Source organism: Panthera pardus, unplaced genomic scaffold, assembly GCF_024362965.1.
Source record: "Panthera pardus isolate Hobbes unplaced genomic scaffold, ASM2436296v1 HiC_scaffold_17, whole genome shotgun sequence".
In the NCBI taxonomy this organism is placed as follows: Eukaryota; Metazoa; Chordata; class Mammalia; order Carnivora; family Felidae; genus Panthera; species Panthera pardus.
This window is the reverse complement of record NW_026526732.1, coordinates 41,358,177-41,372,825: the sequence shown is the minus strand read 5'-3', so window position 1 is coordinate 41,372,825 and position 14,649 is coordinate 41,358,177. Positions and strand designations below refer to the sequence as shown.

General features: G+C 37.1%; 1 protein-coding gene across 5 annotated transcripts in view; it reads left to right on the top strand.

Annotated features, from left to right (window-relative positions):
* Window positions 1-7,306, top strand: part of PKIB (cAMP-dependent protein kinase inhibitor beta) — a 103,350-nt gene extending 96,044 nt beyond the window's left edge. For all 5 annotated transcript variants that reach the window (XM_019418231.2, XM_019418236.2, XM_019418234.2 and 2 more), the window contains 2 exons: window positions 1,767-1,943; window positions 6,553-7,306. In XM_019418231.2, coding sequence (XP_019273776.1) covers window positions 1,767-1,943; window positions 6,553-6,620 — 245 coding nt within the window. In that variant the 3' untranslated portion in view covers window positions 6,621-7,306. The remainder of the gene's footprint in view (window positions 1-1,766; window positions 1,944-6,552) is intronic.
* Window positions 7,307-14,649: the final 7,343 nt, after the last annotated feature.

Sequence of the window (14,649 nt, the reverse complement as noted above, 5' to 3'; positions counted from 1 at the left end):
TATATATGATATTTTCCCTATTTAAAAAGTAATCAAGGGCAGAATCAAAAGTAGCTATTGTATGACTGGCTGCATGTCACAGAGATTTGGAAAGATAATTTTGTGGCGATCCATGTCATCTTGCCTTCAGAGTGAACTGAAACTGGATTTGCATCCTTGGGTGCTACATGAGCAGCTTTGTGACTTTAAATAAATCACATCCACAGTTTTCACAGCCACGTAGTGAGTGAGGGTTATTCCTTACTATGTCAAAGGATTATTGGGAGACTTAAAATGAGACAAGAGATATGAAAATGTTTATGCTGCATTGCATACATTCTGGTTTCCCTCTTAGGAAATTCAAGAGGTCTCCAGTAGGAAGATGTTTCTTTGTAGGATTAAAAGGATACATAGAAGGGCAGTGGAGTGAATAAAACTTTGTGAGATGTGAACAATGGTGCCAATAACCAGACATAATTTTAGAATTATCAAGAGTTTCTATATCCTTTATCTCATTAGTTCTTAACAAAAATCCTGTGTATCAGTTAGGCTAATTTTTTTTATATCAATTATGTAGGGGAGGAACCATGACTCCAAAATGAAATGAATTAGCCAATATCACCTGCAAGCCTATAATGGAGTGAAGTTCTTTTTGACTAATAGTTCAGTGCTTTTTATATTAATCTATGTTGTCTGTCAATGCCAGACAGTTGGCAAGTACTAAACAGAAGTCTAATTGATTCAAAGGATGATTATCTCCATCCCTTGGTTGATACTCAGCATATTCTGTGGTATGCATGTATACCAATGCATCAAAGAGGAGAAAGAGGGTGCAAAGTCCCTTTGAGAGTGCAAGTCCCCTAAAAAGAGGAAAGTATGTTATTCCTTTGTGTTCTCAGTGCCCAACTGAGAGCCTAGTACTTAATAGGTTCTCAATAAATGCTTGCTGCTGCTTCTGTTGCTTTTGAGATACTATTCAGTGTTGACTTCTTAGGAAAGATTCATTAGAAAACATCATATGAAAGAGGGTTAGTTTTAGAATAAACAGAATCTGCTACCTCCTTCCCTCCCTGTACAGTAAATGATTTCCTAAGAATTCTTTCATGGGTACAATTATTAGAAAGATAAAGGATGCTTAGGAAAGCACGAGTAATTACCATTTCCACTTAAATGCAAGAGAGGTAATACAGATTCTACTCTCCTAAACATGAATATGAGGCTGTTGAAAATTAGGTCTTTGACTAGAACAGGCAGAAATACACAGCTGTCACTAGGGGAAAAATGCCTTTGAGATAAAGTGGAACTTCTCATATCTAAAGAGTAGGAGCATAGTGTGTTTTGTTTGATCCATACAAATTATAGTAATTTAGTTTCAGCCTGAACAAGCACCACAAACAAAAACTGGCAGACAGGGTCTCTATAGGAGTGGCCAAGCAAGTCAGTTTTCATTTCCTTCCAAGCCCTAGTTTGGCTGATCCATCCACAGAAAAACAGAACAAAAGCCAGAGATTACTGCACCCTAAAGCATCCAAGTGGCTTATTCGGCTCAGGGTTTATTTATAGCAACCTGGCTCACACTGAGAACTTCCTTCTCTATTCAGCGAATGTGCTAATGTGCAAATGGAAGCTTCAGGACCATAACAGTAGACATAGATGCAGGGTGTGATCAATGAGTAGATTCTCAAGCCTGTTGTGATTTTGATCTAGCCATGCCTTTCAACCACCACTGTGAACATTTACCTCAAAATAGGCTCATCCTCTTCTTCATGTGCACATTCTATTTGTAGATGTTGCTATGAGGACAGATTCATCGAAAATGACTGATGTGGAGCCTGTGGTCAACAATTTTGCATCTTCAGCAAGGACAGGCCGCCGGAATGCGGTGCCAGACATCCAGGGCTCAGCGGGGACAGGTGGAATCTCGGAGTTGCCCCTCAGACTGGAGGCCCTCTCCATGGAGGAAGGTAACACACAAATTCCCTTCAAAACAGTAGCACTCTCTTCTTAGTCCTTTCCTCTGGAACAGTCTCTCTTTTAACTAGTCATAAGTGCTCTTTTTTTCTGTGCCTTTTTTCATAAGTGGCTACTAAAATCTCTCAGTGTTTGTTTAAGGCTAAGTACATTTTTTACACTTTCTGAAAGTGGACAGTTTTACCTTTTTGTCTCTTGATGTGTATGTGGAAGCTGAACATTTATTTATTCATTGAACATGTATAGCCATGCACAGTGCTAGTAATTGGGAATCAGAGGTGAACAAATATAATCCCCTCAACAAACTTACAACATTTATCTGGAAACACTCAGAAATGAAATAGTTTTCCTTCTGTCATCCATTGGCAAACCACTTTGGAAGGTTCTATTTCACTGTAGTACTCTCAAGTCCTTCTGTTTCTCACATCTAAGAAGAAGTTTATTATCAGTTAAAGATGAAATCTTTAAGGTGAGTATTTGTATAAAAGGTGATTGTTCTTCAGTGGAAAAAGTTGAATTAAGGAAAAAAGGGAGCTGTCAAACTAATGAAGGGAAATCTCGGGTCTTTCACCCCATTGCTTACATACAGCTCATACAGCTTCCAGAGCTTAGTCTTCTGGAAATAAATATAATGATACTCTCAGTAAAGTTTTAAAGGAGTCTTTTTATTTAAAAATATTTGTAGAGGTTAAAGAAAAAAGTGTTACCAAAATACCTGTGCTTTGTGCCCCATGTTAGACGTCAAGGTAGACTTTAGTATGTGTACAGAAATTTACGCTTGCTGGCAATGAGGCAAGAGAAAGCTAGAAGTTTGTGCATATCTACACTATTCATGCAAGTCCCAGAAGAGGGCTCTTGGTCCTTTGCTTCAGTAGATTATTTGCTACCTGGTAAAGTTACAAATGTTCCTGGTTTGATCCCTATGAAATAAGTAAATCTTGGTTTGGCCAGGGACACCTCACCTTTTCCCAGAGGTCATTGCATTTCTCTTATGAGATACTACAAGTAATAGTAAAAAAAGTATATATATACACACACACACACACACAAACTATTATAAGATGGGAAATTGGAAAGAAAGAAAATAAATAAAAATGTGTGTAATCATCTCAGCCTTTTAAGTTTGAAAATGGAATATGGTTATTAGAACATATGTTGCTATTGAAGGGCCATCCTCAACTAGAGAGGGAGAGAAGCTAAGTTGCTTATTAGTATAATGGGCCTAATTAGAGTTTACGTACCCTAACTGCATACACACAAAACCTTAATGCTTACTGATGTTACCTGGTTAACTCTTTGTAGGAGAGTGAGTAGTTTTCACCATTTTACTTCCGTCGCTAGAGAGACCATTATCAGAAACAATATAGTTACTATTTTTATACTGTTAAAGAGCAAAAATTTCAGCTAAGTAAATTTGAAGATCTAATGACTTTATTAAGTGATTCATCAATCAGACAGCATCCTATCCAGCAAGTAGAGGAGAGCTCTGAGGAGTTGTACACAATGGAAGGTTTTTATAAGAAGGAAGGTGAGGCAAGGAAGTTATTAGCAAAAGAAAATAAGGATTGTTCTAAGTAAGGTCACATTCCCTTAGAGGGAAGGGAAAGGGGGTTATTAGGTGGATTATTAGGTGGTTAAATGGTTTCCCTCAGATCTATCCTCTTTGATTTTTGTTGTTGTTGTTGTTGATAAATATTTTTAGGTGGGAAAAATTCTAGGCTCACAAATGTCTTGCATCCTGCATGAAACTAACCTGTCTGAAATTTGCCCAGTTCACACTTTGTCTTAATCTATCTCTTATAAATTAATAACTGTGATAGGGAGGACAATGATGCCTGATAACATATGAGCAAGTAGTGACAGAGGGCGGCAGCTGTAAATGTCACAAAGGGCCTTTTCTTACTCCCTCTATCACTGTTCATTTGATCCATTGTTCAATTTAGTGCCCACTGAGTGCTAAGCACCATTCTAAAAACTAGCAGCATATTGGTGAATAAGACAGACATAAAGTCTTGCTGTCCTGGATGATACCTACAATGGGAGAGTTAGGTTATAAACAAATAAATATATGTCAACAGTATCCGTTCTATCAGAGAATTAAATAGGATGTTGTGGTAGAGTTACTGTGGTTTTAGATTGAGAAATTAGGACAGCCCTCACTGAAATCTGAATGACAATGATGTGTTTTGAATCACAACTGAAGGAAGAAGCAGGCACCAAAGATCAGAGGTAAGAGCTGTCTTTGCAGAAGGAGCAGCCAATAAAAAGCCCTTAGAATGGACATGCCTCCAAATCCTCTTTGTTCCTCTGATCCTCACCATACCACCCCTCTGTTTCAAGATTACAAGTAGCCTTGTGTCTGATGAAATCAGCAGTCCATTCTTAGTTTCCATCCTACATGATCTCTTGGAAGCTTTGTCATGATGCACCGTCCCTTTCTTCCCCTTAAGACTTTTCTTCTCTTGGCTTCTTGGACATTCCGTTCTCCTGGTTTTCTTCCTGCTTCACTGGCTGTTCCTCTCCTGCTGTTGTTTCTTTCTCTCTCTGATCTCTTAATGAATTACATGGTACCAGAACTCAGTGGTTTCTTGTTTGCTTGTTTGCTTTTGGTTTTGTTTTTTACATTTTCTCTATCAACATTCCCTCCTCTTGAGATACTATCCGATTTCACTGGGACAATATCATTTTCCTGATAGCTCATGGATTTGTTTTCTCCAGTTAGAAGCTCCACTGACTTCACACTCATAAATCCATCTGCCTATTTGACCCCTGCTTTGGCTATCTAAGAGGGATCTCAAACTTAATGGATAATAAAGCGGAGTCCAGATATTCTCCCTGATACCTGTTCTTCCTGCCTCTTCCCCATCTTGGTGAATGGCAGTTTCACACTTCCAGTTGCCAGAGTCAAAATCTTGGAATCATCCTTGTCTCCCCTCTTTCTCTCAACTGTGTATCTAATCTATCAGCAATAATTGTCAGTTCTACTTTCAGATTTGTTCAGCTAGCTGCCATTTTTCACCCAAAAGATCTGGTCTCTTGGTATCCCTCTGACCCCATATTCTGTTCTTTTTTCTCTGTATTATCCTGCCTGCAGTTCCTTCCTGCACATTGATAGCTTTGACTCTAACTTTCCCTCTGCTTAGAATGCTCTCTTCCTGCCATTGGCATAGCTCACCCCTTACCTTTTCAGGTCTTTATTTGCATGGCCCTTCTCCCCAGCTAACCCTAGCTAAAATCACAACCTCCATGCCCCAAGACTTCTTGAAAACTCCTATTTTCCTCCATAGCACTTCTCCTCCATAACAGTTAGGACTATTCTCCTCCATAGCACTTAGGACTCCTCACATACCATACATTTTACTTATTTTGTTTATTCCCCATGTCCCTCACTAGAAGTCTCCTGAGAGATGGAATATTTTTTTTCACTGCTTGGTATATTATACATGTTTAATAATATATTTCCTGAATAAAAATTGAAGAACTGAATAGAATCCATCATATTGAACTTCAAAGATGCCAGTGATGATTTTGGCAAGAGTATTAGGGAGGCAGAAGAGACTTAATAGCTTTCATTTAAAATGGAGACCTCAAGAGATGACACGTTTTAAAGGATAAAAGACAAGATAGTATGTGGAAAATTTTCAGTTAAAAGAAGGCCTTTGTTAGTTCAAAGTTGGTGGTGATGTGAGGAAATGAAGAGTCAGGAGAAAGGGAAAGTCAGGTGAAATGGAGGCAGGAGATGATTGTTAGAGTCAGCTTGCTGATGAGGCAGAAATGGAGAGGGTCCCAGATCTTGAAGGAATAGACTTGGATAGTCTGAGCAGCACCAAGGCCAGCTCCAGGATTGTGCGGTGAGGTGTGGTTGGTTGCACAGGGCCCTGGGTTCAGAAGAGATTTGCACTTGCTGTTGCTGTCTTGAAGTTTTCCATATGTTTTGAAGACGGGGTGCTACATTCCCACTTAGCACTGGGCTCCAATAAATTATGTAACCAGTCCTGAGGAACACATTTTCCATTGTAATAAGAGGAAGGGTAGAAGGAATAAGTACAGACTACGGGGTTTTAGAAATTTGGTGGTTGAGGGAGCTTTTACCTGAAGATTTTGATTTTTTTTTCTTTTCTGCAAAGTAGTGAGATCATCTCCTAAGAGCAAAGGAGGTAGAAACTGTGAGGAAGCTGGAGAGAGTGTGATGAACTATAGGGAGATCATTAAGGGGGTTGGACTATGGAGCCACTTGACCCGGTCCAAATTGTGTTTCTGTCACTTACTAGCTCTGTGACTGAACAAGTTACTTAACCTGTTTGTATTTCAATAGACTAGTCTATAAATGGAGATTGTGATAATACCTAGGAGACTGCCTCGCATGTAATAATTCTGGAGAATAGGAGGGAAAGGTAACTAGGAGAATGTTGATTCCCAAACCTATCCATATTTCTTTTCTTTGTATAGTTTCCATACCTAGATTGAGGGCAAAGCCTCTCCTAATCAAGGAGAGAATTATTAGGGTGCATAAAGGAAGTACTAATGGTTTCATTCCACTATAGTATAAAACATATTTCACTATATTCTATAAATGAACGGAATTATTTATTTATTTTTTAGATGTAAAAAAGAAAGATGAAGAAACAACACAATGCCAATTGGAAAAGACCCCAAAAGAAGAAAAATGAAGGCTCATAAACTATCAAAAGTGCTGAATTTCTGTAAACTGAAAGACTTAGTGGCCCTGCTTTCCTGAGATGTTTGATCTGGTAGTAACTATGGTAACATTGCAGCCCTAAGCAACACGTGTGTATTAGATAATTTTGTTGTGATGCTACTCACTTGGAATGCAACCACAATATCCAATGTAGGCTATTAAACGGCATATTACTTCCAAATTGCACCCAAGGAAAAGGTTAAGAATGTATGGTCACTTATATACATATCATTATCTATAAACCCAACAAAATCCACTGTTCTCTTTTGGATTTACTTAGCCAGATGTATTTTTAATTCTGTTTTTATGGTAATGGGCAAACCATTTTCTTAGTAAATATAAAACAAACACCATTTAAAACTATGGAATTTGTAGGGCAGTATTTTTTTTGGATGAGAAGGAATAATAGTCAAAAACACATAGAGAACATTTGTTTTTAAAGCAAAAATGCACTATTTTTCCCCAAACCCTAAAATGATTTGGAAAAATTGCAAAACTTTGACAAGTTAAATATCTTTAGGATATTTTTGTTTGATGTATTTTGCTTCTAGTCTATGCATACTGTGATTTTTCTTATAGACTCTTAAAATACAAAATTTGTGACAAATTGTTTATATGGAACATGCCTATTAAAATGAATTTCACTATCTTCCTTAACTTTGGTGTATATGTGTGCATATGTTTTTCTTTAATAAGACTTATTCAAAACACTTTACTAGTTGCTTTATACTGTCTTTTCCTTTCTTAGGGCTTATGTGTATTGTGACTTGTTTCTGAAATGATTTCCTCAGGAATGCAGACCATCATTTTTATATCTTCCCTAAAGTAACTAACATGACACAAATATTTAGTGAATGTTGTAGGTAGAAATAGCAAAATACTTGCTTTTAATATATATTTAAGTATATATTTTAAAAGGAACAAAAGCAAAACCAAAGTTGTAGTAAATTTTATTAGACATTTTAGAAAAATAGTAAAATTCTGAATTTTTAGAAAATGGACTAATGAATTTATTTTAATTTTCAGATATATATGCATGCAGTTATATTTTATTTGATTGTTGACTTAGGCCATGTCTGTATACAGTAATCAAATAAACTCTTCACTGCTCAAGAAACTTGTTCTTGATACAAGTCTTCTTAATTTTATCTTCTAAAGTATACCAACTGAAAAATGGTAACACACTTTAGAGGAGGAAGTTAATAAACTTTGCAACATAAATCACCTCCTACATATTATTTCATTGGCGAAGGCTAACTTCATATCTTATATATACCAAAGGGGTAGATTGCAAAGAACCTGATTGTTTTAAATTCTCAAATATAATTTTTTTAGGTAAAAGAATCAAAAGTAATATCTTAGGTGTAGCACTAATTTATTTTTTTTTAACTTTTTAAAAAATTATTTTTTAATGTTTATTTTTGGGAGAGACAGCACGAGCAGTGGAGGGGCAGAGAGGGAGGGGGACACAGAATCCTAAGCAGCTCCATGCTCTGAACTGTCAGCACAGAGCCCAGCACGGGGCTTGAACTCACAAGCTGTGAGATGATGACCTGAACCAAAGTCAGACGCTTCACTGACTGAGCCACCCAGACACCCCTAGCACTAATTTAATTTTCAATTAAATGTATTACACTAAAATTGTATTTCAGGAAGTTATTGAATGACATGATATTGTATAAACAGTATAAAGAGTATTAGAGGAGAACAGTGATTTTTAACTTGCAGGGTAATGACAATTTTACCTCCTGAGGATATTTGTCAATGTCTGGAGACATTTGTGACTGCCACAACTAGGCTGGGGGCCAGGGAGAGAAAGCACTGCTGGCTTCTAGTGGACAGAGGCTAAGGATGCTGCTAAGCTGCCAAATATCCTGCAGTCCTGGGAGCGGACCCTCACGGTGGGTGGACCCTCACAGCAAAGGATTATCTGGCTATGCATGTCAGTAGTGTAGAGCTTGAGGAACCCTGGAGCAGAGTTAAACTGTTAAGCACAAGCATTTTTTTTTAATTAATCACTAGTACTTTATTGTCTACAAATTTTCAGAACATTCCTACTGTCCAAATGTTTAGTATTTGTATAATAATTTCCTTTTCCGGTCTGTGTGAGTGAGCTATATGCATTGTATTATGTATAAAAACACGATGGCAAACATCAAACTGAGTCTTCATTGCTCCCCTGTTCTTTTAAATTTATGAAGGCTCACTTTCTGAAATAATTATTGTTTTGGTCCCTCATTCTATTTTTTTAAAGTTTTTATTTAAATTCCATTAGTTGGGGTGCCTGTGTGGCTCAGTCGGTTGGCTAAGCGTCCAACTTCTGCTCAGGTCATGATCTTGCGGTTTGTGGGTTCAAGCCCCACATCAGGCTCTGTGCTAACAGCTCAGAGCATGGAGCCTGTTTCAGATTCTGTATCTCCTGCTCTTTCTGCCCCTCCCACACTCACGCTATGTTTCTCTTTCTCTCTCTCTGTCTCTCTCTCTCTCAATTAAACTTAAATAAATAAATTCCAGTTAACATACAGTGTAATATTAGTTTCAGGTATATAATATAGTGATTCAACTCTGCCATACAATACCTAATGCTTATCACAGCAAGTGCCTTCCTTAATCCCTACCACTTTTTTCACCCATTCTCCATCCACCTCCTTTCTGGTAACCATCAGTTTGTTCCCATAGTCAAGTGTTTCTTGGTTTGCCTCTGTCTCTCTTTTTTTCCTGTTGCTTATTTGTTTTGTTTCTTAAATCCCACGTATGAGTGAAATTGTATGGTATTTATCTTTACCTGACTTATTTTGCTTCACATAATATTCTCCAGCTCCATCCATGTCATTGCAAATGGTAAGGTCTCAATCATTTTTGTGACTGAGTAATATTCCATTGTGTGTGTGTGTGTGTGTGTGTGTGTGTGTGTGTGTGTGTATACCACATCTTCTTTATCCATCAGTCAATGGACACTTAGGCTGTTTCCATAATTTGGCTATTATAGATAATGTTGTTATAAACATCAGGGTGCATGTATCCTGAATTAGTGTTTTTATATTTAAGTAAATACCCAGGAGTGTGATTACTGGGTCATAGGGTAGTTCCATTTTTAACTTTTTGAGGAGACTCCACACTGTTTTCCACAGTGGCTGCACCAGTTTGCATTTCCACCAACAGTGTAAGAGGGTTCCCCTGTCTCTACATCCTTGCCAACACCTGTTGTTTCTTGTGTTGTTGATTTTAGCCATTCTGACAGGTATGAGGTGATATCTCAATGTAGTTTTGATTTGTATTTCCCTGGGACGATCAGTGATGTTGAGCATCTTTTCATGTCTGTTGGCCATGTGTATGTCTTCTTTGGAAAAATGTCTATTCATGTCTTCTTCCCATTTTTAAATTGGTTGGTGAGTTTTGTAAGCATGTGGATTTTGGATATGTATGACCTGAGTTTGAGTAGCTCTCCTACTCACTAGCTACATGATCTTGGGAAATTTACATCATTTCCAAGTCTCAGCTTTATCCTCTGTACAGTGATATTAAGAATAGTACATACTTTATAGGGTTAGTGGAAGTAATAAATGAGCTATATGTAAAACACTTGGTGAATGCCTGGTAAAGAATACTTATTCAATAAATATTGACTATCATCATCATCATTTTTATTCCAGATGTTTTTGCCATTATTTTCTGGTGGTGGAGGTTGTGGGCAGCTGAGTTTGTTAATTTGGCTATCTCTGCCTTTCTGTGTGCTTTCACAAACATCCCTAGTTCTTGGTGCTGGGAGAAGACATTATAATGGAAATTGACAATTCATAGTAATTACCACATTAGTGCCAATTCAGTCACAATAATAAGCTGCTGACAGGTGATGAACATTACCCTTTAACAATGAGTCACCTCACTAGTGTTTTATGACAGTTACTGCAACAAAACAGAATTTCGAGTACTTAAATGAGTAATGTGTTCCATGAAAATGTAAAAGAAAAAAAATTAACAACTCTTGGGTCACAGTATTATATGGTATTTATCTCTCATTTAGGATTAGGAGACCAGAAACGAAGCCATGTCCCTTTCACTACTGCTGGTAATGACATACATTCCAAATGTATATCTTAAACCACTTATTCATCACAAGGCACACAGAAATGTTCCATTATATACGTATTTATAAGTATTATATGTTACAGGAGGTATCAGTCTTGTTGAATATTTACTAATGAAAGGATTTTTTTCTAAGATAAAATCCAGACAAAGGGGAATGAGAGGTCAATTGTAGTTTAAAGACAAAATTGAAATAGCCTACCGACTTTTCGAAAAAAAAATCAGGTTCTTTTGGAGGAATCTTTGCTTATTGTCAATGACAGTGTCAACAAAACTATCTAGTTGGGCTCATTAAAGAAAGTCTCGAGGCCCATTTTTGCCATTGTCTATATATAAGCTACTTGGCTTAGTCAGTAGCTAAATAGTAATTATTATTGTCAGATAAACCAGGACAAAAGGGAATAATAAAGCTATTAAGCAGTTATTTGGAAACTTGACTATTCGAAGCAAGAGAAAGCAGAACAAAAAACAATTTTGCTCCTTGTGCCAAGAGATATTTTTGTAATTTGGGCTGGAAAGGTTGGAACCATCTTAGAATGTGAATTACCACAGAGCAAGGCATCCTACTTCCAAGAGGAAATGGTGCGTTTGCTTCAATTTCGCTAGCTTAGGTGGCTTTGGCCAGTTTGGGAGGTGATGGTTGTAGAGAGAGAAAGGGGGAGAGGGAGAGACAGGAAGAGTTACAAAGCACACTAGCCTGTTGTCTTATCTGTAAAAACTGACACCTCAAATTCAAATTACAGTTCTACTGTTTGCTATCAGGACTTTTGAAGCACTCTCTGTGCTTCAATATATAAAATAATGATTTATGAGAATTAAATGAGTGAATACTAGTAAATTGCTAAGGAAAGTGCCTGGAACATAGAGAAGCTATTATTATTTTTTATTTTTATCATCATCATTACTATTAATTGCTTGAGCATAAAGAGTGGCAGACTTTAAGGTGAATGTCTGTTCTTTTCTATGTCATTTGCTAAAGTACATTTTCCTCCTATTCCTTTGCTCGCTTTTCTTCCTGTGAGCAGCACCTCTTTAGCTAAAACTAGGACTGGTTAACCAGAGTGGATTCCATTTTTTCCAGAGTTATTGATGTTAATTCTTACTGAACATGGAAAATCTGAAGCTGTTTAAAAGTGGAAACATTGGCTCAAGCAAAAGGCTGGAAAGGTATTGTTGCTCCTTGTTAAAATTCTAGGGAAGATTTCTTATTGAGCACATACTAATAGGAATAATGATAATAATATGTATACATAATAATAATAATAGTAATAATAATTATATAGTCATACTTTGAGTGACTGGTGATTACTAAGTACCATAGTAGATCCCTCTGAAGTTTCATAATAATAATCATACAAAATAGTTGCTAATGTTTCTCATTTTGCAGATGAAGAAAATGGATTCAGGGAGTACCTTTGGGAATTCACACAAGTAAGAAAGTGTGAAAGTGTGAAAGGCAAGAGTGACCCAGGATGAGGCTCTCAGAGTCAGGATGTGCACTGCCTCTCTTGCACCAAAAGACCCTCTGCTCAAAACAGAATTCCACTCAGGATTCCTAAAAAATTTTTAAAAAGTTGTATATAGAGAGAATAGCACATAAGCCCTCATGAGGCATTTATACCTTAGCAGAAGGAATTTTATTTATTTGTTTGGCATTTATTTATTCACTCCCTCCTTTATTCATTTATATTTTACCTTATCACAAAAAAGATTTTATATGACAAGTGCAATTGCCATTTAATTTGCCATTCGCTTGCAGGACTCTAAGGAATGGAAAATAGTGAGGCGCCTGTGGCTCTTTGGGGAGGGAAGTAGTGCCCTGGAAATGACGCAAAGGGGGGACAGGCTGAACTGAAGAGAGAGGCACCACACCCAAACTTGACGCATTTCACATTTGTCCTGGGGCTGCCTATAACTGGAAAGGGCATACTGATATTCTGTGGGAATCACAAATATGATCTGTCATGAACTAACTGTGAATATCTTAAAGGTAGGGCCTCACAGGCAAGTGAAATGATCTTCTTTGTTCCATGTAGATATGTTTCAGAGGCTGAATAATATCTGGCAGCCCTGATGGCAGAGGAGTCCCTGAAGCCCTGAACAGGCATCACTACAGAGGCCTCGGCAAACAATTATTCTCAGAGTAAGATGAGAAAAAAAAAGCCTTGCCCCACCTTTGAGCGTATGGAATTTACTTTTAGAGCTCTTGGAAGGATTTCGTGATTTAGAGACATTAGACATTCGAATATTCCAGTTTTATAATTACATTTGCACCTAAATTGGATTTCTATTCGTGTAAAAAAAATTCACTTTTAAAATATTTCTTCATTTGATATTATAAAGACTGTTGAGAACAATAGAAAAAATAAGGGGGATATCAGTCAATAGATGTGAATTTGGTTTCAGAATTTTGACCTAAATTCAACCTAAATTGTATTCCTTTGGGTAAATTTTCTTTTTACATGCAACAATTGCTCAAAATCGACACTAGGTGGTGCTGGCACCACGTTTCTTACTGATTTCACCTCTGTCACATTTAATGTTTTCCTAAGGTTTCCAACTTGTTTTGTTTTGATTTGTTTGTTTTAGCAATTATGCTATGTGTGTGTTCAGGATTATTGCAAAAACAAATAAAACAACAGCATAAAACAAAAGTAACTATTTCAAACAATTTTTCTGAGACAGTTTAGAAAGGAAATTATGGGTTTAAGAAAATGTGCTAATCTCTGATTATTGAATTTGTAGGATATCCTATGTTCTTAGATACCAAAAGAGGGTGCTCTAATACATCTTAAAAATACACTTCTTAGAAATACAAAGGCTACAACTTTTTCTTCCATGCAAAACAAAGAGTTCTTTTTTCTGTATAACAGGGGCAACTTTCTTTTTTTTTTTAATTTAAGATGGTTATGCACAAATGTCTTATTCATTAAAATCAAGTTAAAAACAGTTCTGAATTCTCTACAGTCTTAGATTAGAATTGGCCTTTGATGTTTTTAAAGTTAAAAGTGCTATTTTCAATTGTGACTTTGAGACTTTGAAAAGCCCCTGGCAGCTTGAGCGCAAGGAAATGGTATATGAATGTGTGGCTTTATTCTCGATTTAATTAAAAATATCTTCTATCACTTCAGAGTTTCCCCTCCACTTAGGAGGAAGATGAGTCTCATGAAAATATAATGTGGGTTAACTAAGTAATTATTCCTGGTCTCCTGAAGGCAGAAAGGGAAATAGGGAAAACTTTTCCCATAAATTCCCTTGCATGTTGTGTGGGAAACGTGCATGCACAAAGGGGGTGTTGGCCAGATAGTCGTGGCAAAGTCCCTGCTGGAGGTGAGAGGCCCTGAGTACAGCTTCTTGATATCTCTGGAGTGCTGTCACTGGACCCAAGTTCCAGATTCAGTGATAGGCCACATGTGGGTGAGCAGGGAAGGGAAGGGAGAGACAATGCTTAATATGCATTAATAGTTAACACTCAATATACGTTAAAGACTTTTACCAGGGCTTTATGTGTGTTGGTTTACTTAATTCTCTTAACAGCACAACATATGAAAAAAACAGGCCAGACAAATCCTTGCCCAAGGCCATACTAGTAAATGGCAAAGCCAAGTTTCAAACCAAAGCAGGTTGAATCCAGAATCTGTGCTTTTAACCACTAACTTGTATCACCTTTCCAAAGGAGAGCAAACACAGTGTGTACTATATGCCGAGTGCTGTTCTAAGTGCCTTACCCACGCACACTCTCTTAATTCTCATAATGCTGATGTAGGCGTTACTGTCCCCATTTCACAGCTGAAGAAACTGAGGCACAGGCCAGTAAAAAGTTTAAGATAATGATTGAAGTTGAGGGTGTGCTTAAAGGCAAGATTTTAAAACAAAGTCTGTTTAAAGAATACTCAGCAGCCTCAGAATTGAGC